The sequence below is a fragment of the Columba livia genome, chromosome 1 (genome assembly GCF_036013475.1).
Source record: "Columba livia isolate bColLiv1 breed racing homer chromosome 1, bColLiv1.pat.W.v2, whole genome shotgun sequence".
NCBI lineage: Eukaryota > Metazoa > Chordata > Aves > Columbiformes > Columbidae > Columba > Columba livia.
The window spans coordinates 155,723,420-155,747,757 of NC_088602.1; the positions used below are offsets into that span (position 1 = coordinate 155,723,420).

The following is a 24,338-nucleotide window of genomic DNA, read 5'->3' on the forward strand; positions in this document are numbered from 1 at the left end:
AATTTATTTCAAGAAAACATCAAATAATATATTTATCTTTTTGTTTAAGCTGTAGGCTGTAATTTTATATTCCTGATAGATAATGGTCCAAAGAAGGAAAGGCAGCAAAATAGCTGAGTAATGAGAACTCCTAAACTGATAGAAAATAAAATCAAATTAATTGTATGTTAATATGTGGTAGTAAACAGTGAAAATGTGTTCAAATTCATCTTAAATGCAAAACAAAATGCAGGAAAATGCTGATTACAGATATGTCTATGTATATGGGTTTTCGTCCTAGTGCATGTGGGAAGTACAGTATGTTTAAAGATGCTTTGATTTTTTTTTCACTGAGGATTCAACTGTATAGTTTGCTGCTGTTGAGGAGACGAGAGAGGAAGGGAAGTGGATATGAGACCAAAAATGCCTTCTACAATTGCACATTTAATGAAATCCTGATTTAAGTAGTCTGAAGTAAACGGTTTGGAATTTCTCCTTTGGAAAGTAAGGAGAATTAATCCTGTTTAAGGAACAAGCTTATAAAACCCTTTTACTTTGATCTTGTAGTTATAAAACGTGGAATTCTTTATGGGAGAGAAGGTTAAATTTCCAAGTGTTTATTTGCTTGTAAAGGTTGCTGGCTATATTAAATTACTCCCTATCCTTTTAAGATAATATTAATTGAAATACTTTTATAATTGTTAGAAAGTTAAATCTGTTCTTCAAATAGAGATCTGCCACAGCATTTTAATTCAGGCCTTAATTTAAATTTGGGTCTTTGCATCCATCTATAAGCCAATAAAAATGCTGCTTTTACGGTGCCATTTGGAATTTTTGAGCTAGCCATGGGATTTCTACCATCTCCTTTCATGGCCTTAAACAGTCCAGTATATTTTGTCCTCAGGACACTTCCTATTCAGCTTTTTGTTTTGTTTTACTCCACTAATGCAATGGATCACCTTAAGCAACTCTTCTGTCTTTAGTATTCTTACGTATTATGGTTTGTACCTGTGTAGCCTGATGTAACTTTACCATTAAAACGAGTTTTCAGGATGATAGAAGAAGTGATTGCACAGAACAATTCATTTAGTGTTGCACATGTGCTGTAAGTTTCTACACAGACTTAGTATTCATTATTCTTGCTTAATAAAAGATCATTAATTTTGAATAATTACTTCCATATGGAAAATAGAACCATTCAACAGATGTTTGTCAGTTGATAAGTAGCATTTTTTTACATTTATATCTGTTTATATTAAAAAAATATCAGTGCTACTGTTCACATCCTAAACCACAGTGGTTCCTGGAATTGAAAGCAAAACCATAGATTATACCTGTAATACAAGTATTTTTCTATATGTAATAAATAATTGCCTTTTAGTTTTCAAACATACTTGGTCAGCGAGTTCTTTTTTTGGCATTGTCAGATGTAACTTCAGGTGTTGTCGTGCACTACTGGACACAGGGATGCAAATCAGAAAGGCTGTTTTAAGCCTGCTTGTTTTAAAAACCAGTGACAGTTTGAACTATCAACTCATCTACTTCTGAAGAAAAAATGGTAGAGAATCACATTCCTTCTTCTAAATGAGCGCTTCCAGTTTGTGGCACACAATGGAGACCTCTCAAGATACTGAGAATTTCTTTCAGACATGCTCCGTGCTTGTAGCTACTGCTGCCAATACAGGCACACAACCCCCCGAAGTGTGGAAAGCCCTTTTCGGGCTACCGGTGTTGTCTTATTGGTTTAAGTAACCATTTTTGTTAGATATTTTTGAAGGCATTTCAGAGCATTTAAAGGTTCTGGTAACTGATTGACACTGACCATAGATTGATAGTAAACTGCAGACCCTTCCATGATTATGTTCAAAATGGAAACTTGAGACCCGTCAATGGGAGAGAAGTTTGAGTGATAATTTTTTTCTGTTACAAAATTACTTCAGAATTACTGAACATCCACCCAACCTTAACCAGCCTTTGGCACCAAAATACCCAGGTTCATTTGTACACCTTGATCTTGCTTCTGACAAAAGGAGGGAGCAAGCATCTCTTTGGTATCAGTACGTATGTATGGACCTGCACAAGAGGAGAACATAGACCCAGCTGGCATGTTAATTAGGAATGCCAAAAGCAATTGGCTTGTATATGTGGCTTTAAAAAGCCCAAACGAGAAACAACCCGCCACCAAAAAACCCCCCCAACCAACCAACAAAACCCCTTGGTTGGAGCAGAGAACCAGGAACCAGAAGTGATGCAGATGTGGAACACTTTGTTGCAGATGGTTGTAACCTCATGTGAGTTTTGCTGGGATTTTCCAGATCTAGGGACAGTATTCTCTGGGGAATGAGGGCTTAGTGAATTCTTAGTTTTTCCCCCTAGTTTTGCTTCCTTACCACGGTGAATGTTCTTTCTATGCTAGATGGACCTTGTTTTGCCTTAAAGAAGACAGGTCTGAGAGTTGGATGCATTGACTTGGTCTTTAATTTAGTTTGTCTGCCTCTAAAAACAGAAGTATTACACTATTTAATCACTTCAGGGAGTGTTCTAAAATAAGCTATTCACTACTCTTAGTGTTTTCATCTGTATGTAAAAATAGCGAGGTGGGTTTGCCCTGCAGATACAGATAGTGTTCTGCTGAGGTTCTCCACTGAATTAGGCAAAATAAATTACTGTGAGTGTCCAAAGTAGCTGTTGTTGAATTACCACGAAGCACCCTTAAAGAACAATTCTGAAACTTCTGCTTACTCTATTTCTTGAATGAAGATAGAATAGGGATGAGTCACAGCTAAACTGCTGAAAGGACCTGAAAAATATAAGATTTAAGTAAGTCCTTACACATTTTTGCATGAAGTAAGTAACAAGCACCACGTGTCAAAGTGCACTGATTAGGGTTGTGTGCACAAATTAAGGTCATGGGGAAGGAAGCTGCTTTTTTCACTGTAATGATCATTTAGACATCAAGGCTGGTAGCACTGTTTTGTAGTACCTAATGTAGTCAGAATAAGAATTACACAAGATCACTGAAACGTCTTACAGTTACTGAAACCAGACTCCCTCAAACAAAAGCCAGGTGATTGTGCCCGTGAGACAATGAAGTTGTTTATTTACGAACCGGCAGCTTGTGTGGCATCTGAGTACATGGGCAATGATTTTTATGCCGTGTGGCTGTTTATAAAACACTGAGAGGATTTCTCATGAAAGATGTTGGTGAAGTGTGATACAGGAGCAAGGAGCTCAGGAGGTGCAGGAGGGTTGGGTGAATCTGAAGCTTAAATCTGAGTATGAAATATGGTTGAATATTTTTGTAAATTCTGGCCTACGTACATCTCAGTACTTTTTCTCTAGCATTTTAGATGGTGTTCCCCAGTTTTGTTCTGAGAAACCTAGCTAGGTTAACTTAAAATTGGGCCTGGAGGTATGCCACAAAATATCCCAGAACTTCACATCATCCAAAATAAGTCTTTGCATGCCTGATGTGTTGAAAGATAGAAGCTTTTATTCAGAATTCAGCTCATGCCGTGACTGTGTGTTTGTGTTCTGTGTGTGTGTGCATGTATAAAGTTGTTTAAAATCAAAATCATAATTAGGATTCTAAGAGTAATGTAAAATTTAAAAGAGTAGAAGAACTTACATGATACAGGTGTAATAGCTTAGGATATTTACTTTTTTGTACTTAACATATATAATGTCAGACAGTGAAAGCATGTGTTTCTGCCTTAAGTTAGTACTTGATCTTTTCTGCATTTGTGGTTTTCAAGTATGGCTGGTAGAAAGACCAGTTCTCAACAGGTAAATGATACGTTGTTTCATTGGCTTTGCCTTTTTCTTTCTATTTTAATTGTAGGAGTTCCATCTGGAATATGACAAACTAGAAGAAAGGCCTCATCTGCCATCAACCTTCAACTACAACCCTGCTCAGCAAGCCTTCTAAAGACTTCCCTTTTCTTGGGGTATGGCTGTCTCAGCACAATACTCAACATAACTGCAGAACTGATGTGGCTCAGGCATCCTGGTTTTAATTCCTTGAGGATCTGGCAATTGGCTCATGCGAAGGGTCACCATTTGAGGTCCTGCCTTACTAATTATGTGCTGCCCAACAACTAAATTTGTAATTGTTTTTCTTTAGTTTGAGCAGGGTCTGAATTTTTGTTTCTGTTTTATTTTTTGCCAGCAGACAAGCTTGGGTCTGTAAAGACAAGCGAGTACACTGACAAAAGTTTACCACTTAGTTTTCCAAAATGTAAAAACAAAAAAAAAGAAAAAAAAGACAAAAAAAAAAGACAAAAAATTAGACAACAAAATTTGCATTGTTCATTGTAGCACTATTGGTAATAAAAAATGTTTGTGCATTTTTATGTGAAGATCCTTCTCGTATTTCATTTGGAAAGATGAGCAAGGTTTGCTTCCTTCATTTTACTTCCCCTCTGTTTTTGAAAGGCAGTTTTCGCCAAGCTTAATGCAAGAATATCTGACTGTTTAGAAGAAAGATATTGCCACAGTCTCTGGTTAGTTTCCAGAGTTGTGTATTACTGAGCTTCATCTTTCCAGAATGAGCAAAACACTGTCCAGTCTTTGTTACGATTTTGTAATAAATGTGTACATTTTTTTTAAATTTTTGGACATCACATGAATAAAGGTATGTATGTACGAATGTGTATATATTATATATATGACATCTATTTTGGAAAATGTTTGCCCTGCTGTACCTCATTTTTAGGAGGTGTGCATGGATGCAATATATGAAAACGGGACATTCTGGAACTGCTGGTCAGGGGACTTCTTTGTCGCCCTGTGCACTAAAGGGCCAGATTTTCAGCAGCCAAGGACATCCATACCCAAGTGAATGTGATGGGACTTAAAGAAGTGAACTGAGACAATTCACTCTGGCTGTTTGAACAGCAGCGTTTCATAGGAAGAGAAAAAAAAAAAAAAGATCAATCTTGTATTTTCTGACCACATAAAGGCTTCTTCTCTTTGTAATAAAGTAGAAAAGCTCTCCTCACTGCAGTGTTGACTTTGATTTGAGATTGTGAAATTCTTTCTCCAACAATGAAAAATGGAAAAAAAAAAGTTGAAGTATTAAAACTATCGAGCTGTACAGTGGTTGAGACACTTGAAGAGTCTTTTTGCTGCTGACAAGTAAATTTATGAGAGAGTTTTATATTCGTTTTGACAGCCAACATGTTTGGTTAACCTTGTTTTCAGGTCCCCTCTCCATAATGGGAAATCGCAAATCGTTTTTAGAAGGGGGGCTGGGGGGCATTTCAAGTGATATAAAGGTGCCTCAAGAATTCATCACAGAAGGAAAACTTGGAAGAAGCTTGGTTTAAAACTGATCATAGCTCAGTTATAAACTTGTATCTTCCCACTTAAAATACAAACACTTTTCATTTGATGATCACTACTACTTGAGCTTGTAGACACAAACAAACATGAATGTGCACTGGTTCTGAAAAATAACAACTGTTCTCTGGTGTGGAGGAAGAAAAGCCTGAACCGTTTGGATGGTTTCCTTTTTTCTTGATGTGGCTGCCACCTCTCACTGAGTTGCCTCTGTTGGTGCAAACCATTTCAAAACACCTGAAATTAAGAAAGCAAGAAAAGACAGCAAAATACTTGTAAGTGAATTGTGGGGTTTTACTTTTAGGTTTTAACCTGTTCTTCTATCTAGTGCAAAACCAGCTCTGTTGGCATGTTTTTAATTATGCTTGGAAATTGGACCATGAATGGCATTGCTGTGGTTCTGTACGAGGTGTATAGCAGTTTTAAATTCTACGTGTTTTTATTTCTATTTGAAGTTGATAGACATAAAAATATAAGCCTATTGATTATAATTTTTAATTATTAAAGCAAACTGTTTTATCAGCTTGAAGGAAGAGGATAGTTATAATCCAGATGATGGCTGACACAGCTGAAGAAGGTGGTGGCTCAGATTTTTCTCAAATCTGAGCAGATACAAACCTATATTTGACTATTCAAACATAAATGTATAAATTTTAAAAGGAATAATTTTCCGAAAGTATATTGCTCACTCCACAATTAATGTCACATTTTTTTACTGTCAGAGGTCTGCTGTGATCTTTGCTGCTTTTTTTAAGGATTTCGGAAACAATGTTTACATTTCAAATCAGATGTGATTATTTCTTATTATATGGACTTGGATTTTTTTAAATGTCATTTTTCCTCTGTGTAGCTAATCTCATGGATGAACAACAGATATTGGTAAAGGGAGCAAGATATGTTACATTTTAAATGGTATCTTACACTACGAAATATCTGTGCTACTTTAAAGACAAGCTGAAATTGGGAACCTAAGTTCTCAAAAAAGTTACTTTGATACAGTTGCATTCAACTGCATGATACTTCCAAAATGCCAGATGCTTGATTTTAGTAAAATTCTCGCATCTGAGCACACAACTGGTGCTTTACTCCTTGCAAGGGGAAGAGCCGCCTGGCTCTTGCCAGTTGATTAAATAAGCACATACGGAGACTTCAAAAATCTGTGACTTAATTTCAGTTTGCACTCTGGGTTGAAGCAGGCGGAACAGATTTATACAGGTATAAAATTGGGAGCGCTTCTTAGCTGGCATCACATTAAATGAAAAAATAAATTAAAAAGACCCGAAACATACTGCTTTTTTCTTCTGAGAGGAAGAAATCCTCAGCCAGCATTCACACATTCAGATACGTGGCAATTTGGCAACTGAATTGACCTGGAGATTTATAACACTGACAAGGGCTGAGGCTGATTTAATATATTTTTACATTCTTCTAACACTATGCATAAGGGAGAAAATAGAATGCTATTTAAAATATACATGTTATTTGGGGTATTGCAGTATTGTACAATACACAAGGTAAGTTAGTAGTAAACCTGGTGTTCATGGAAACAAGTAGAAGTATGTCTGTTTGCACCTCTTTAACACACTCATATTCATCACTCCTTATTTCATATTGTTTATGAATCTTTATTGAGTAGGTAGCACCAGTTTCTCTGGAAAATCCACCACTCTGACTCTCCGGGGTTAAAATGGGTTTCACCCACTTGATTATCCCGAGTATTGCGGAAAACAAATGTGGTTGTTATTGCAACAGTTATTACTCAGATGAGCCTGTTTGTGGGCAAATCAAAGGTACCAGGGAGTCATGAAGGAAGGAGCTAAGGACACTCCACCTGGGTGTTTAAAAACAAACAAACTAAATAAAAATAAACCACCCAAGACTCCATCTCCTCTGCCTTAGTAGCTGGTGCCACAAATACTTCAGCATGTGAGCACCCTCATGGGCGTGATGAATCTACTGGAAGATGCACACGATCCAGGGAAGCCTGCAGATACTCACAGGGGTACAACTATTTGGCACCTGACTGTGACTTCCATTGAAGTGTCAGCTGCCCGTGGGTCAGGATACAATGAGTGACCACAGCGTTGTTTCACAGACGTCACATCTGTACGGTACAAAGATGTATTACATCGCTTTGCTGCATGTCACGTCTGAAGTCCTCTTGATACCTCAGCCGGAACCTTTTGTACTTTTCTGTTTCCATTTTACAGTTCCCATGGAAAAAAAAAAATAGAGCGTACCCAAAATAAGAACTTGTGTGTTGTAGTCAGATGTGGAATTGTTTGCCAAGGGGCTCTTTCTGTTGACGCAAAAGAACCAGAAATTCTCTTTTGCGTGACCTAAGTGGTGCTGGGAGGCTGAAGTGGGGCTGTTGACTCTATCCCACGTGCCTTGTAGGTGGCCATGGCTATTGAAGAAGGTATTCAGTTTCTGAATATCATTGTTTTAAATATATTTGTCACCTAAAGGAGTGCTTTTTGTTTGTGATTTGTAGGGTGCTTTTTTGTTTGATTTTAATTAATTCCCCATAACTTCTGATTTAAAGTACTTTCATGGCTGGATGATTGCTGTCTGTCACACTCTAGGAGAGCTTCTAAATGCACAGTTGTCATCCTAAGCATGAGGCAGCTAGACAGTGCTTTTGATTTAAGATCCCAAATATAACAATTGCTTCTATCAAAGCAAAATTTCTGTGTGTGCTTTGTCTTCAAATGCCACACCCTTTCATCATGTTCCTCAAAATTTGCTACTGCCTACAAGTTATGCTCGTAGAAGTTGAATTCTGGTAACGAATGCAGATTGGGCTGAGCAGTGAGTCGATTGGCACCTGATGTTTGTATTTTTATATAATATGAGAATTAAAATGGTGTAGCTGTTTTCATTTCTGTTCTCTGATAAATGTGCGTCCTTTCATTCCCACAAATCTGAAAGCTGCTGGTGCATTTAAAAGACCGGAGGAAATGCAGCTGGATGACTTACTTCAAACTTGTGGTTTGAATTACTTCAGTAGGTTTATATCTTAAAACTGCTTCGCTGTTGGAGTTAAACTTTGGTTTTTTGAAAGTAATGTTAAAGCATATGGAAGAATGGTTTTGAAGATTACTGATTCAACCCACTTCAGAATTAGCAGTGCTGAGATTGCATATTACTTCCCTAGACTTCGGTTTGTCCTTTTGCATTTCATATTCCCTTGTCAGTATTAACATGCCGATGCTGGATGTGGTTATTCATCAGAATTTTCCTGCGGAAGCTGTCCAAATAATTTTCTGCAAAATCACTACTTTGAACTCCCTTTGGTTTAACAAACAATCCAGTGAAGTAGCCAGTCTTCACAATTGCACCATCCTGCATCACCCGTAAAGCAGTCCTGACGAGGAGTGCGGGGAAGGCAGACCTGCTGCTGTTTCTGATGCAGACATCGATGAAATTCTGTGGAAACTCTTCAGCTTTCACTACAGCTCTTCTTTTGGACAAAGGGCTGGTTTTGGTTTTGGTTGCTCCCCTGTCCATAGGTTTGTTCCTACCAGCCAGCTGAGATCTCCCACCCTTTGAAGACCAATTTACTTTCTGGTGGGTGTCAGAGTATTGGTTTCAAAAAGGCATTTTGTTCTTGTGTATATATACATTTACTATTAAAAAAGGCAGTTCATTATTGACAGTTGCTTGGAAGACAGTGTGAGGCAGCTCCACGACAGACATCACAAGGACCACCGCCGGACTTCTGCAAGGAAACGGGGACACGTGAGCCCATTCCCACCAGCCGACCCCCACGGGTATGTGATGGCAGAGCCCCACCATAGCCATCCAATCTCAAGGTGAACGACGTGTGAGCTGCCTTCAGATGGCTTCAGTTGGCCACAGGTAAGCCTGTCCCTCAGTTGTGGGGCAAGGAAGGACGCAAGCAAGCAGGTAGCAACCTGTTTTCCTGCCACTGGAAATTTCATATAGATATTTGTACATCAGCCTTCTCAGCCCCAGCTGCCCCTGATCCAACCTGTGGTCGTGGAGGCAGCATGCAGAGTCCTGTCCTCAGCAGCTGACAGAGCTAAAATCTTCACCACAGGTCCCTAGTGCCCAGCTTTAGCCTCCTACAAACTATGTGTTGAACGGCTGAGGGAGCTGGGTCTCTTCAGCTTGGAGGAAACTGAGGGGTGACCTCATTAATGTTTACAAATATATAAAGGGTGAGTGTCACAAGGATGGAGCCAGGCTCTTCTCGGTGACAACCAATGATAAGACAAGGGGCAATGGATACAAACTGGGACACAGGAGGTTCCACTTAAATATGAGAAGAAACTTCTTCTGAGTGAGGGTGACAGAGCACTGGAACAGGCTGCCCAGGGGGGTTGTGGAGTCTCCTTCTCTGGAGACATTCAAAACCCACCTGGACACGTTCCTATGTAACCTCATCTAGGTGTTCCTGCTCTGACAGGGAGATTGGACCAGATGATCTTTTGAGGTCCCTTCCAATACCTAAAATTCTGTGATTCTGTGATGTGTTGATCGTTTTTCACTTCTGACGGATCCAGAGAGACTTGGAGTCCTGACTGTGTCATCTATGCAAGGCTTCAGAAGCCATGAGATTATCTGGTAAATGTTAAACACCGTTCTGAGTTAAAATACAGTCTCAGCATCTCCTCTGGCCATGGGTGATGTAGGGGCTGGATGCACACAGGAGGACTAACTCTCAAGGTTACTGTGTTACCTGGTGAGCTGCTGCCTTCATTTTCAGCTGACAGTGCTTTGTGTATGGGTGACAGCAGGGAACTGAACCGAGTACTGAACGCAGGGAGACTCGACACCAGCTGTTCAAAAGGTAAGGTGGAAAGTCACAGCCCATCTAAACTGGGAAAGCGGGGCTGGAACCTTCCTCAGGAAGGTGGCAGCAGGTGGCAGGCACCTGGTCTATCTGACTAAAACAAACCCCACCACAAGCACTGGCAGCAAAGCCTGACTCATGGGAATGGATGAACTGAGCCAAGGACTGACCAAGATGTGTTGTTTTTAGCATAAAAACCTATTGCATGTTTGAGTAAAAATGGTAGAATAAAAAATCCCAGGCATGTAGCAGCATACGTTTTCTGAAACCCTTTGGCATTAAGAATGACTACTACAGAGCAAGCCTGAGAGTGGCATGGCAGCGCCACTGGTACAGCCAAGGACAATATTTGCATCCATTTATATTCGTGTCACAGTGTGGGTTCTTAATAGCCTTCCTGCCAAACCTTTCTTAATAGCCCATTTGGAGAACCTATGGATCAACCTTATTTTTGAAAGTTTGATGTCGTACTCCGCAGTGGATAAGTGATTGAAAAAGGTGGCCAGAGGAAAGTACTGTTTCCCATATTTATTTTCCTATTATTTGTGTACCTCCTTGTCTGCTGTATCGTCAAGTCCAACTATCGGTTCTGAAACTGTCACATTTTGTTCTACCTAATTGCCTATGATAAAGACTGTGGAATAAAAATGTAACTATTGTTTATGGTAGCTTGGCACCAAAAAGCTTGTTCTATTGCGTTGCTGTGGTAGATAATAACCAAACTTTATTTGCAAACTAAATGTATATTCTTGGACTGACTGCTTTTCTACAGACCAGCTTTGAAGAGGGCACTTCCTTCAGGGACCTTTCAAAGGCTGATACCTTCCTCTTGAAAGCAATTCCTGCCTAAAACATCTTGACAGCTCTTATTTTGCTTACCTATTGTCTCCAAATAACAATGAATGACTTGGAGGATGGGTCTGTCTCTGCTGTGCAGATGCTGGATTTGGGGCTGGCCAGAGCAGAGTGCTTGCCCTGCATCCCCAAAAAGTCCTGTTGAGGCAGGATAAGGCTCAACCAACTCCTATTATTTCCCTTCTCAGTTAATAAGGTGAAAAGAGCAGCTGCTTCCTCACCTTCACATCTTTAATTTCTTTAACTTCGGGTCTGACTCTGCATGTATACATAGAGACCTTACAGATTTTGGCATATGGGGTACTGAGCGTGACTTCACATGGCCTCTACTGGACCCTGGGACTTAACCAAGCTGGCAGTGAGAATTAGGAAGCACAAACTATTTTCAGGTCCTAGTACAAATCATGATTTTATTCTTCTGGGTTTATGTGCAGGGTCGCTACCCCATCCTGTGTGGGAGATGTTGGTTTAGAGAGGAGCAGGCAGGTGGGAGGACTGCAACACGCCCTTGAGTTACATTGCTGTCCCCCCACTCGCCTGCCCTCCTCTAGAGATTGCACCTTGCACAGCACCCGATATTAATCCAGACTAACCCTTCCCGCAGCAAATCTCCCCGGCCAGATAATCCCGTTGCAATCTGGCCCTTCCACCCCCGGAGGGGCTCGAATTAGGTCAGCCGCGTTTATATTTGTATTTTATTTATTTATCTACTTTTTTTTTCCCCCTGGTTACACGCACACCCGCCCGCCCGTGGGGAGGAGGCGGGCAGGGAGGCGGGGAGCAGCGGGGGAGCTTTACCCGATGGCAGCGGCTGCCCGGCGGCGGATGTCAGCGGCAACGGGGCGATGGCGCGGAGCCGGGCGATTTACGAATACACGGAGGCGGAGGACAAGAGCATGCGGCTGGGTTTCCTCCTCATCGCCGCCGGCTTGCTTTCCCTGCTGGGTTTGGGTTGCTGTTGGCTGCGCCCGGCGCTGCAGGAGCGGGGAGGCGGCGGTTCGGCTAACTGCACGGTGCTGGCGGTGCGGCAGCTCGGGGAGCGCTTCTCCTGCACCTTCTCCTGCGGGGCCGCCTGCCGCGGGACCGCCCGCTACCCCTGCCTGCAGGTCCTGGTCCGCACCTCCCGCTCCTCCGCCCCTGCTCTGCTCCATGAGGACGAGCGGCAGCTCCGCACCAACCCCAAGGTAAGACCCGCGGAGCGCCGCGCTCCTGAATAGCGGGGTACGGGGGTGGTGGTGGTGCTGGGATGTCCCGTAGGGCAAATCCTGCCCCGTCGCCGCGGTGCTGAGTGCCCTTTCACCCTCATTTAGGGTCTGGGTCCCCTGCCACCGCCCTCCATCGGGGTGCAGGTTTTTCTCTGACGGGAGGAATGGATGAAGTCGCGGAGCATCCTTTTGAAACGTCCCTGTGCTGTTACTCAGCAAAAAGTATATATGTATAGTGTGTATGTGTGTATATATATATATGTATATATATATTTACAAATACTTTACATAGTGTGTGTATACATATCTGCCCAGGGAGGTTGTGGAGTCTCCTCTAGAGACATTCAAAACCCACCTGGACACATTCCTGTGTAACCTCATCTAGGTGTTCCTGCTCCGGCAGGGGGATTGGACTAGATGATCTTTCGAGGTCCCTTCCAATCCCTAACATTCTGTGATTCTGTGAAACACACACACTATGTAGTACTACACTATACTATGTAGTGTAGTATAACACTATGCTATATATAGTGTAACAATATATATACACACCCACATTATATATATATATGTATAGTATTTCTGTACAGCCTCAGCCCCAGGTCATCCCTCCCGCGGGTGCAGGGCTGCCCCGGGCCAGTAGCACGGCGGGAACTGTGGGTCGGCTCCGCTGCCGGTCCCCGGGGTGGCCCCGGGACGCCGGAGAGAAGCCGGGGAGAAAGTCCTGCTGCTGTTGGGCAGTGTGTCCTCAAGGGTGAGGCGCTTCCCAGAGCAGCTCCCCGAAGCACAAGGAGAAATTTTAATGGAGCCGCAGGTGACGGGGCGCTGGGGAGAGCTCTGTACTGAAACAGAAGTTTCTTAGGTGCTGTTTTGATTTTCAAACTTCTCCATCACCCACACGAAAACAGACCAAACAGAGGCATCTTTAAAGTTGCATCTTCTAGCAAACTAGAATAGTTTGAAAGGCAGTGTGTGACTTGTGTTTTTTTCTTTCTTTAAACGCAGTTATTCTCCCTTTTCATGCTGAGTAAATATCAGCTTGCCAAGCATACTGCCTGAGTGGAGGAGATTTTGTTAAGTAGTTTCCAGAAAATAAAAAAATGTGGCAGAATATCCCCCCCACACACACCTTCCACCTGAAAGAACCCCAAATTAGGAGTGTACTGGAGGAGCGAATTTCAGCTCTTCAACCAAGATGTGTATGTAGCACAATGCCAAGGGTCGTGCTATGCACGATGCAGGGGGTCTGCATGCAGAGGCTGGGGAGTGGGCTTTTGTGTCCAGTTTGGGATGTGCAGCCTCGCATCTCCGCAGTCGTAGTTACAACCGTGTGGCTCTGTCACTTGGAAGATGGATTAAGTTGCAAGCTTTGGGTTTGGTGGTTGTTTTTTTCCCCTTGGCAGCTTGTGGGCTTTGTTGGGGCAAAAATTAGCAGAGCAAGAAGTAGAACAATAAGTCTGACAGGATTTGGATTAGATTGTTGGCACCACTCAGAAGCAATGAGCGATGAAGCCGCAGAGCTGGATGGTGCCTGCTGCACCTTTCCATGAGGATGCTGCTGCCAGGCTACCTGTGGAAGATGGCCATGGTTACAGAGAGGTCCACTGTGAGCACCCAGCTGTCCAAGCACCAGGACTTCTCTAACCCTCTCTACCTTCAGGTGGGCTGGGGGTAGTTGATGAAATGCCCTTTTGATATAGGGTGAAGTTGTTGTGTTGCTGCAGTGTGGCTGCCCCTGAGCATGGACCGATGGTCCTGCTGTGGCCATCTCCAGCAGGGGCAAGAGGTGGGAGGAGGGAGGTGAGCCATATCACCAGCGTGCCTGGGCTCTGCATCTCCTGCAGAACCCTCAGTTTCAGCAGAGGCTTTCAAACTGGGCTGCAACCATAACATCTCCCTGAGTAGTCCCAGTGTTTTGTTTTGTTTTTACTTCTTGATCTCATCTTCTCATGCCTTTCTGGAAGTCCATTGGGAAAAGGAGAATTACAATTACTGGATTACGATTTCCACAGGGAGGCACCCAGAACTTCAGAAGCAATACCTGTAAATGTCACTCAGAAGCCTGTTTTTATTCAACAATTACCAAAGAAACAGAGGGCTGTGTGTTGGCAGCGTGTTGGATTTGCATGCTTTTACAAATATAATCCATTTTCCCTAGCTTGCACCTTGCATCTCTAGGCGCGGACTGTTTACTCTGGCATATTGATCGCTGAGCATTGAATCTGATTTACCAGATGAGACCAAGAAGAAAGGATGTATTTTTTGATGTAACCGCATTCTCTGGTAGTAATTGAATTTAGCCAAGTGGAAAACAACATAGAAATAAAAAATGTGCTCCAATTGTTTTCCTTACCTTAAGGAGCTTACGTAAAACCAATACAAAATAAGAAGAAAAGTTGTTTAGCTTTCACTAGGAACACATATCCTTTTAAAGGAATGACATGTGTAGCTGTCACTTTGGTTTTCCCTTCTTTCCCAAGTTTAATGTCTGTGTAGCTAAGCAGTTACATTCTTTTAATTTTTGTCCTAAAGTGTCACCATCTTTAAAAGCTTTCAGGATGTTATGCTGAGATAGACCAGTCGTACCAACAGACTAGCAATCTGCTGGATTTAGTGCTTGGAATCCAGTATGTATTTATGAATAAACACCTCAGGAAACAGTTAACCCTTCCCATTTCCATCACCTTCCCACAACATGCTCACTTGTGTTCTTACAATTAGACGTATGGCACACTAATCAGTTCCAAATAACTAGAAGGAAAAAAACCCACCAATTTTGTTATGATCAGTCTTTAAATTTTGCATTCTGTTTATCTGCTTCTCTTTGTGGGGTAGCAATTCTTCCTGGTAAAACAACAGTGCAGAAAAGTCATAGTTCAGGCTCCTTAAAACATGCAACAATACTGAATCAGCTGGCAGCTTCACTCCCCACCAAAAATCCCCGGTGTATTGAACTAAAAATATTCTACTTTCTGTAGCGGAGTGGACTGGTGTATAAACACAACAGCAGCTGCGAATCTGTCTGCTCTAGAGAAGTGCAGCTGCAGGAAAAAGAATGTTTTGTAATTTTTCTCTCTCTTGCTTCCTAAGATAATCACATCATTGTACAGCCCAGGATTCATTGTAGCTCTTAAAAGATTATATAGCTGGGTCAGAGTTAATCCAGAAATGTATATATAAAGCACCAGGCATGATTACATTTGTGTTCAGACCAAGTGATTTGTGGATTTTTTTTTTATAAATTTAATTGTTATCTCAGAGGGAGAAATTTCAGCCAAGGGATGGTAGCCTTTCTTCAGCTGTCTTGATAGCAATAATCATCTCTGAGATAAGGCCAAAGGGGGATTAATTCCAAAGTCAATTTGTCACTATCGCTTTGGCCATTGAGTGAGTCGGCACCACAGGGGCCAGGCTATAGGTTTTTATTTGGTAAAATAACAGTGGGTTTTGTCAGATGCTAAAAGTATCGACTTCCCAGCTTTTTAGACTTTTCCTTTTCTATGTTTAAAGTTAAGTGTAGGGCAGGAAGAACCTGCCCGCTGTTTTGATGAAGAGACTTTTGTTGGAGTGACAGGTGAGCCTGACACATCAGCAGCTGCACAGCAGGAGCCGGTTGTCCCCGTCCCTGTCCCTGGACAGGGGTGCAGAGCAGAGGCAACCACTGCTCCTTGTGTGTGCTCTGCGTGTGCTCCTGTCACACTTCTCTCTGTCACCACTCAGCCTGATGAGGTTATACACAGTTATCTCCTCCATGTACTTGTAAACAGAATTGCTTTTGGATTCTCTTAAGTATGACCCATGACAGAGGATGTTTAATACCAAAATATGCCCAGCGCTACAATGATTTTGGAAGGCTCTGGTGGTGCATCTGGTGAAGCGTCAGTTCTGTGTTTGCACTGGTGCCTGTGATGGGCAGATTCTCCAGATGATGTCTAGTGATTCCTCTGGAAGCAGCCCCGGGCGCTTCAGATAAACCCCACCACCCTCCCGTCTCACCTGGAGCACCCCTCTCTGCCTCCAGCCTCTGTGAGGGGTTGCGGGTTTAGTCACTCCTGGTGGGTTTCTCTGTGCTGAGGGAAGCAGGTGAAAAACACATGAGGCTCAGCTCCAGCTCCATCGGTGCAATCAGCTGAGAGGGAAGCATTTTTTTGTACTAACAGAGCAAGTGCCCCTGCTCATCTGCTGCCACAGTGGGATGGTTGTGGCAGTGCTTCCTCCCTTCCAGTCCATGAAGATAACTCAGTAGTGCACAGAGATGCTCACAGACAAAGTTAGGAAAAGCTCATACGTTGCCTAGTGTGGTGGGTTGGCCCTGGCTGGACACCAGGTGTCCACCAAAACCACTCTGTCTTTCCCCTCCTCAGCTGGACGGGGGGGAGAAAATATAATGAAAGGCTCATGGGTCAAGATAAGGATGGGGGGAGATCACTCACCAGTTACTGTCATGGGCAAACCAGACTTGACTCAGGGAAATTAATTTAATCATTACAATTAATTTAATTTAAATTAATCAGAGAAGGGTAATGAGAAATAAATCCAAATCTTAAAACACCCAGGCTCAACTTCACTCCTGATTTTTCTACCTCCTACCCCCAAGTGGTGCGGGGGGACCGGGAATGGGGGTTGTGGTCAGTTCATCACACGTTGTCTCTACTGCTCCACCCTTCTCACACTCCTCCCCTGCTCCAGCGTGGGGTCCCTCCCACAGGAGACAGGCCTCCATGAGCTTCTCCAGTGTGGGTCCTTCCCATGGGTGGCAGTTCTTCAGGAACAGGCTGCTCCAGTGTGGGTCCCTTTCTCAGGGTACGGTCCTTCAGAAACAGACTGCTCCAGCGTGGGTCCCCCACAGGGTCACAAGTCCTGCCAGCAAACCTGTTCCAGCCCGGGCTCCTCTCTCCATGGGGCCACAGGTGCTGCCAGGAGCCTGCTCCAGTGTAGGGTCCTACCTGGACTGCAGGTGCATCTCTGCTCGACCATGGACCTCCATGGGCTTCAGGGGACAGCCGACCTCACCATGGCCTACAAGGGAATTTCTGCTCTCGTGCCTGAAGCAGCTTCTCCCTCTCCTTCTTCACTGACCTTGGTGTCTGCAGAGTTGTTCTCTCACATATTCTCAAACATCTCTCCAGTTGCTGTGTCAGGGCAATTTTTCCCCCTTCTTAAGTATGTTATCGCAGAGGCACCTCTACCATTGTTGATAGGCTCAGCTTTGGCCAGTGGCAGATCCATCTTGGAACCATCTGGCACTGGCTCTATTGTGCGTAGCAGAAACTTATAGAAGCCTCTCACAGAAGCTACCCATGTATCCCCTTTGCTACCAAAATCTTGCCATGCAAACCCAGTACACTTGGCAATCAGGAGTCAGAAAATCTTGGCTTCAGTGGTGCATTGTACTTTTGCAGTGATACTTGCCTGGAGCATCCTTTCCACTCCTTAATTTCATCACAAGCTTCCCAACCTGCACAGCACACAATGCGGGGGTTCTCTACCACACCAAGCAAATGGTACATTCACCAGCAACCAGCAGGTCAGTCCTCAATAAATTGCTTGGAGACTGAGGCTGGAGATTTGCTTCTTAGTGCTATTGGCTTGTCTTCTCGTGGGCTGACTTGTTTCTCCTTTGGATGCTTACATCTATTTGCATTTGGGATTTTCTTGGTCTCACCTTGTAGACAGTGTCTTCCAGGCCTGAGACAGTTTCCCTCAAAGCCTACTAAGTCTGGCTTCTTTTTCCTAAAAAATCTGGCTGATTTAGGCAAGAATTAATCTTTGAAAAGTGTGAAATACGACCTGGGAGCTAAACCATGGTCAAGAGTTCATGCCTCTGTCCCTTTACCATGATATGGAAGACTATCTGCTCTGATTAAGTGTTCGGAAGGAACCAGGAATCTTCACAGGCATCTGCAGATGCCAGGAGCACACACGCATAGAGATCTTACAAAACCTTGATGTAAAGGTATTTTAGCTGCTCGCTGACATTTTTACTGAATTGAATCCTGAGTCATCTATCCAAACACTGGCTTTGAGTGAAGGGACAATTATTATTAGCCTGATACTGATTTTGAACAGTGTAACTGAGACTGTATTTGAATTACATCATAATTTTATTGTTGCTATGACATGGTGTAGGAGGTGCGATTACGGCACCATGTACCAATAGATCTGCTGAAAAGGCCTCCACTCCATTAGAATTACTCTGAATGTCTAATCTTAAGTACTATTCCCCAACTTCACTGTAACTTGTTTAAGAAAAAAAAACATCAAAGAAATATAGGGTGGGACGCTTCCACTGAAAATGGATGTTGCTGCATGAGCTGCAGTTGAGCACAAGGCATCCTAACTTGCTTTGAACTGCTTGGCATTTGTTTGTTTTGATGATAGAATTTCATACTCTGTCTTGTGGGGGAGGACTGTGGAATTAACCTTTCAGAAATTGCCTGTTGCCAAAGTGGGAGGTCGTTTCGGGTTCATCCAGCAACTCACATCAGCGGAAGTTGCCAGGTTATGGTTTCCTTTTATCTGCCTGCTGACTGTGCTTTGGAGGGCGATACAGCTGATCAAGCAAAGTCCCCAAGAAGTGTGCTTGGGAGGCTAAGGAAAGAGAGATCCACCACCTACGTGGGTCAGAAAGGGCTCAAATGAACTTCAGGTTAGTATGAATCGTGCTGGCATCCTGGGGAGGCAAACAAGCTCCGGTATTTGTGCAGCAGGTGGTAAGTCCATGTTGGAGTTGGACCTTGGGTGTTCATCATGGCTCAAGGCCTTCATCAGGTTGAGGAAATGATCCAAGGTGACCTCTGGGATTCATATGATGATCATTTTGCCTTGGGCAGAGACCACTTCTCTTTGCAAGATTGCTAATCCTTGGCAGGCTCAAACAACAAGGTCCCATGAATTTATGGCAAACCCCTGAGTGTCTCCTTTGCATTTTCCACATGAAGATAAAGATGTGGAAAGGAATCCAGAGTGTTTTCTGTCAACTGTTATTGGAATTGTTTGTGCAAAGAGTGGTGTGAGGTCTGAGTTACAGGGAGTATATTCACCATTGTCCGCAATGTCCATGTGTCCCTCCTGTAGGTATTTGCGGTACTCCCACACACTGTCTCACCTTGGCATGGGAAAAGATGGACATGTTGATTGGGGAAGCTGTTTGTGAGCCCCTTTACATCTTCTAAACCAAGCAAAATCCCTTCCCTGAAAGACTTCAGTTTTAATAGCTTCATATTGAGCTAAAAGCCTGGGGACTGATGTCAAAAATTGTGAAGTCCTCTGTGACGGAGCTGTCCTTGGACAGTGTTACAGCTTGGTACTTGTCCATTCAGATGGACATCTCTTGGAAAAAGAGATCTCTGTGGCTGTTTCTAAGCCTGAAACTCAAAATGGAGACAAACAACGGTTCACGAGGTTGTGAACTTTGTGAAGGATTCACATAATATTTGGGGGAGGTAAGTCTCTGAAGGATCCAGAGAAAGTCTGGCCATCAAAGGAGTGGTGTGGTGGTCACGCTTTCGTAGCAGAGGACAGGATTAGGCTCATCTGTGATGAAGAAACATTTCAGAGGAGAGAGGGGAGCTTCATGCTGGAGTTGGTACCATATGAAAAGGAGTTTTTTGTATCAATGAGGAAATTTAGGCCGAAAAATGTATATTGATACCTAGTTGTTCTGTCTAGTTCTGCATTTTATGTGCTGGTTGGTTTGGGGAACTCTAAGTAAAGTCTGTTTACTTCTGCTCTCTTGTATCACTGTATTGCAAGAGCATATCTAAAAGCTGGGGGCTTGGGGAAGAGCAAGGTGTAGGTTACAGTCAGACATAGGCAGCGAGTGTCCAACTGGTGAGATATGGTACTGTTTCCACAGCAGGATCTGAAAGGCTTCATGAAGAAGAGTAGCAGAATGGAGAAGGCTGGGAGTGCTGGACCCTGAGCCGAGCAGGGAGCACCAGGAGGGGACCAGGTGGGGTGGTGTGGCATGTTGGTGACTGTCAAGGGGACAGAGCAGAGCCAGCATTGCCCTCGGGTGTCCTCATGCCAAATCTGCTGACTCCTTCTAGCTGCTGCACAGATGTGAGGAAAGAGGATTTTGGTTGATGCTTCCAAAGTACGCAATTAAACCAAAACCATTGCCGGCCAAGGAATATTACCTAAGAAGGAAATAACTTGTGATAAATCTTGTGTCCTGGCTTCTGAGGTAGAGTGGTGTTGCTGCCCATTTCTGTCATTTGTCATCAGCAGTGGGAGAATCCTTGTTTAGGTCATCTGAACAGGGATGTAAAGGGAGTTCAGTGCTGTGGCAATACTGGCTGTGGGCACACGTGGAAACAGGCACCCTTGCATGTGAAAAAGACAAATTTCAACTTGGAAGCAACAAACAAGACCTTGCAGATCCTTCCAGTTTGAAGCATGGATGCTACTTGTAGCATTTGTAAGTGTTGACAGAAGTGGTCATGTTTTACATGACAAGCCAAAAAAATCTGGAGACTTATCCCATACCCAACAAATGGCAAAGATTGAAGCTGTCGTGTGGTTGAGATGGACATCTAAATCTGTACAGCTCGGATATAGCATGCAACTGGGGGCATGGTAGGCCCCTGTGAAGCCTCACCAGATGGAAAAGGAGAAGAAAGCACTCACTAGGCATAGTGGGTCATGGTGGTCTTTATTTTTAGGTTAGAGGGGGTGTTTCTCTGCTTGTTCTTACTGCCTTCCAGATACTATGAAGAAACTCATGTTGTGATAATTTGTGGGGATTCTTGCTTCCTTATCCTACCTAAGTAGCGGATTTTTTAGCTACCTTCCCAGTCATGTTTTTCCGCTTGCAGCTCCCAGTTTTAAAGGAATTAAATATCTGTGTGTGCACCTTGAGCCTTTCTCTTCATGCATCCTCCAGGGCCAAAAGCCTTTATGTTATCTGAGGAAAAGTGAAGCTGTGTTGCTCAGTTCGGTTCAACGTCTCATGTAATGACCTCCCATATGGATGCCTGGTAACAACAGGAGGGGTTTTGCTTAGACACTGAGATCTTGATACTGCCAACATTTTATTCAGTGGACTGTTTTTTCTACTTCTTTTTTCCTTGTTTAATTCACTGTGGCTAGGAGGGAAGGGTGATGTGTCGAAGATGAGACTTGGAAACAAGATATGTGGGCTGTGTGCGACCCAGAGCTGAGACTCTGAAAGCCCAGACCCAAGTGCAGTGGGGTGGGGGAGGAACATCCTTTGATCTCTTTGGGCTTTGAAGCAGATGTCTGAGGGTGAGATCTGCAGATTGCTCAGCTGCACACTCAGCTCTTGTTGACTTCTATATGGTAGAAGCAGATGCTGAACCTTTTTGCTGAATTGGGGCTTTGAACTTTCTGTGTTTGTTTCCCTGTATTGAAACAGTGAAAGAACACTTGTCTTTTGCCAGCAGGTATCAGCCAGATATCAGATATCCCATCATCTCCGGGAAAGCTTGCCACAATATTTTAGTTATTTATTAGCATGGCACTAAACAAAACTTGTGCCTCCCTGAAAAGATGAAGTAATTCAAATCTAATTCATGCAGTTGGCTAGGAATACGTCAAAATGAAACAATCACCTTTACATTTATTGTGCAAAACCCCAAGGTGTTATGTGGCAGTTTGGTTTGATAAGGGAACCAAACAATGATAAAGCCTTTATTTCATTTCTGAATGCTGGCAGATTCTTTTCCAGTACCTGCAGGGAGCAATTGAGGTAAAGTTCAGCTAACTTTTCTTTTTTTGTTTCTTTGGAGTTTGTACTTACTATCCTTTGCCTGTTTCAGTCACACGATATTATGAGGGAAATGCAGAGAGAGTGATGCCCTGTGTCCTGGAGCACAGAAGTAACTCTGTTTTTCACCTTGTGTTTGCAGTGTTCGTACATACCTCCCTGTGCAAGAGACGATCAGGAGAACTCTGAGAACGTCACATACAAGCAGAAATACTGGAAAGAGAAAGTGGGTTCGCAATCATTTACATGCTATTTTAATGAGCACTTGAGGTAAGTAATCTACATTTGCATAGGCAGAAGTGTTCATGCATTGGTTTAGCAACTGTCCATTGGTTCTGTTTGAAAATATATATAAATGCATGCATATGTATATACACACAGATCCATATACTGATGTGGTTTAGCACACAGAGTTTAGTGTAGAACTTTGCAAGAGAACTCAAGTGATGAAAAGCTACATAGAAAGTAGAAAACCAGCTTTACCACTTGAAGTAAAAATATAAAACTCCGAGGAAATTTCCCCTAAAACATATAATTTTATGTAAAAAAAAAAAAAAAAAGCATCTTAGCTTCTAAAACTCAGGTGGTGAATTTCTGGATATTAACGTTTCTTGCCTCCATGGAAGAGGAATACTGCTGTCTTCATGAGGGGCTGGAAGAAAAGGGAGACTAATAAATAGTGCAAACCAGCTCAGGAATTGTGTTCATGGACGCTTAATGAATCAGATATGTGTAACAAATGTTCACAGAACTGCCAGTTTTCACACATGCTTGCAGAGTGGGAAGTTGTAACTTAAATCATCTCCTCTCCTGTTTCAATTCTTACTTTTACTACCAACCTTGATGTGACTTACATGTGTATAAGGGTGATGTGTGGTTTCCTTCCTTCAGTAAAGAGGAAGAGGAAGGAGTCCTTTTGCTCATGTGATGATGTTGTGCTGGGAAACAAAAGGTGATGTGGTGGCAGCGACTTACTGTTACCACAGTGTGCAGGCACCCCGGGAGGATTTTGGGCAAACAGCAATCATTGGAATGATAGGTCCATGTATACAGTGAGGCAGAAAGAGAATACTTAAGATCTCTAGATCAACCAAGATTTTGCAGGTTTTAGACTCCAATTCTGGAGGCATATGACACTTGCTTAATTTGACCAGGATAAGTAATTTTGGTAGAGCTGATAAGACTGTTCTTTGTTGCTGAGTTAAGCACTCAAATAAACGTCTGCCATGTCAGGGACTAAAGGAGGAGGCCGGTCCTATGCCACCAAGTTTGGAAGTTAAACAGATGAGGGAGACCTAGGCAGGAGTAGCCTGGTACTTGCTGGTGCAGTTCAGGGCTTATTGTGAGCATGTTGGCATCAGATATTTAAGTTTATTAAGACAAATAGGAGGAAAACAGATGCCAGAGTGTGCTAGGATCTTGGACAAACTGGGAAGCTAGGGCAGGGTAGCTGGCACAGAGATGTCCAGCTCTCCTGTGGGGGGCTGTAGGTTTGTCCAAGGACCTAGTTGACCTGCCCAGGATGACAGTCCATTGTCCCTGGTTAACTCTTTGCAGTGGGAAACCTTTAATTCTGGGTAATGTAGCAAAAAAATATTTGCTTCTTATAGTGGGGAAAGAACAGTCTATAGCAGGGGTGTCAAACTCATTTTCACTGGGGGCCACATCAGCCTTGCAGTTGCCTTGAATGGGATTAATGTAATTTTAGGACTGTATAAATGTAACTACTCCTACATTTACACAGTCCTAAAGTTACATTCAGCCCTTTGAAGGCTACCAGGAGGCTGATGTATCCCTCCCTCGCCCCATGAAAATGAGTTTGACACCCCTGGTCTACAGCATGCACAGTTTAAAACTGAGGGCACCCTGTGTGGTGACACCAGACCTGGCTGGGACCTTCCTGGTAGCTGATTTGGTCCATAAGGTGCCAGTGCTTGGGTCTGTGAACCAGGAGCCAAGTGATGGTTTTGGCTTTGTTGGGCAGGCAGGTGCTGCCTGTTGAGACCTGGAACCTGAAGCAGCCATTGCCTGAGCAAGCAGGATGGTCAGAACCACAAGATCTTGTGCAGGACACATCTTGGATGGGATTCATCTGAGCTGGTGGGGGCAAGATGCTGTGAAAAGTAGCTTTTATAGTAAGTGGAGAGAAATGGAGCTTTTCATTTTATCCCAAAATAAATGCCTACTATAGGTCAGATGCCCAGAGGTATTTATTTCTTTCCTGTGAAGGAGCTCAGGGTGATCTGCTTGGGTGCAGGCACCTAGGTAGTAGGTGTCCAGAGTTGGGTGAGCTGGTTCTCCCATCACATCTACAGGTAAAGCAAAGGCAAAATTCTCTCAAAGGATGCATACTGCCTAGATTCTGCCATTCACATAGGTTAACACGATGAGTTGTGCAGCACTCGGGAAA

General features: G+C 43.2%; 2 protein-coding genes across 4 annotated transcripts in view; both read left to right on the top strand.

Moving 5' to 3' along the window:
- CNOT2 (CCR4-NOT transcription complex subunit 2) overlaps positions 1-4,978 on the top strand; it is a 90,292-nt gene extending 85,314 nt beyond the window's left edge. For all 3 annotated transcript variants that reach the window (XM_065040285.1, XM_065040290.1, XM_065040294.1), the window contains one exon: positions 3,821-4,978. In XM_065040285.1, the coding sequence (XP_064896357.1) occupies positions 3,821-3,907 (87 nt within the window). In that variant the 3' untranslated portion in view covers positions 3,908-4,978. The remainder of the gene's footprint in view (positions 1-3,820) is intronic.
- A 196-nt stretch (positions 4,979-5,174) lies between these two features.
- Positions 5,175-24,338, top strand: part of KCNMB4 (potassium calcium-activated channel subfamily M regulatory beta subunit 4) — a 28,150-nt gene continuing 8,986 nt past the window's right edge. The window contains exons 1-2 of the mRNA XM_005503234.4: positions 5,175-12,177; positions 22,071-22,198. Coding sequence (XP_005503291.2) covers positions 11,839-12,177; positions 22,071-22,198 — 467 coding nt within the window. The 5' untranslated portion in view covers positions 5,175-11,838. The remainder of the gene's footprint in view (positions 12,178-22,070; positions 22,199-24,338) is intronic.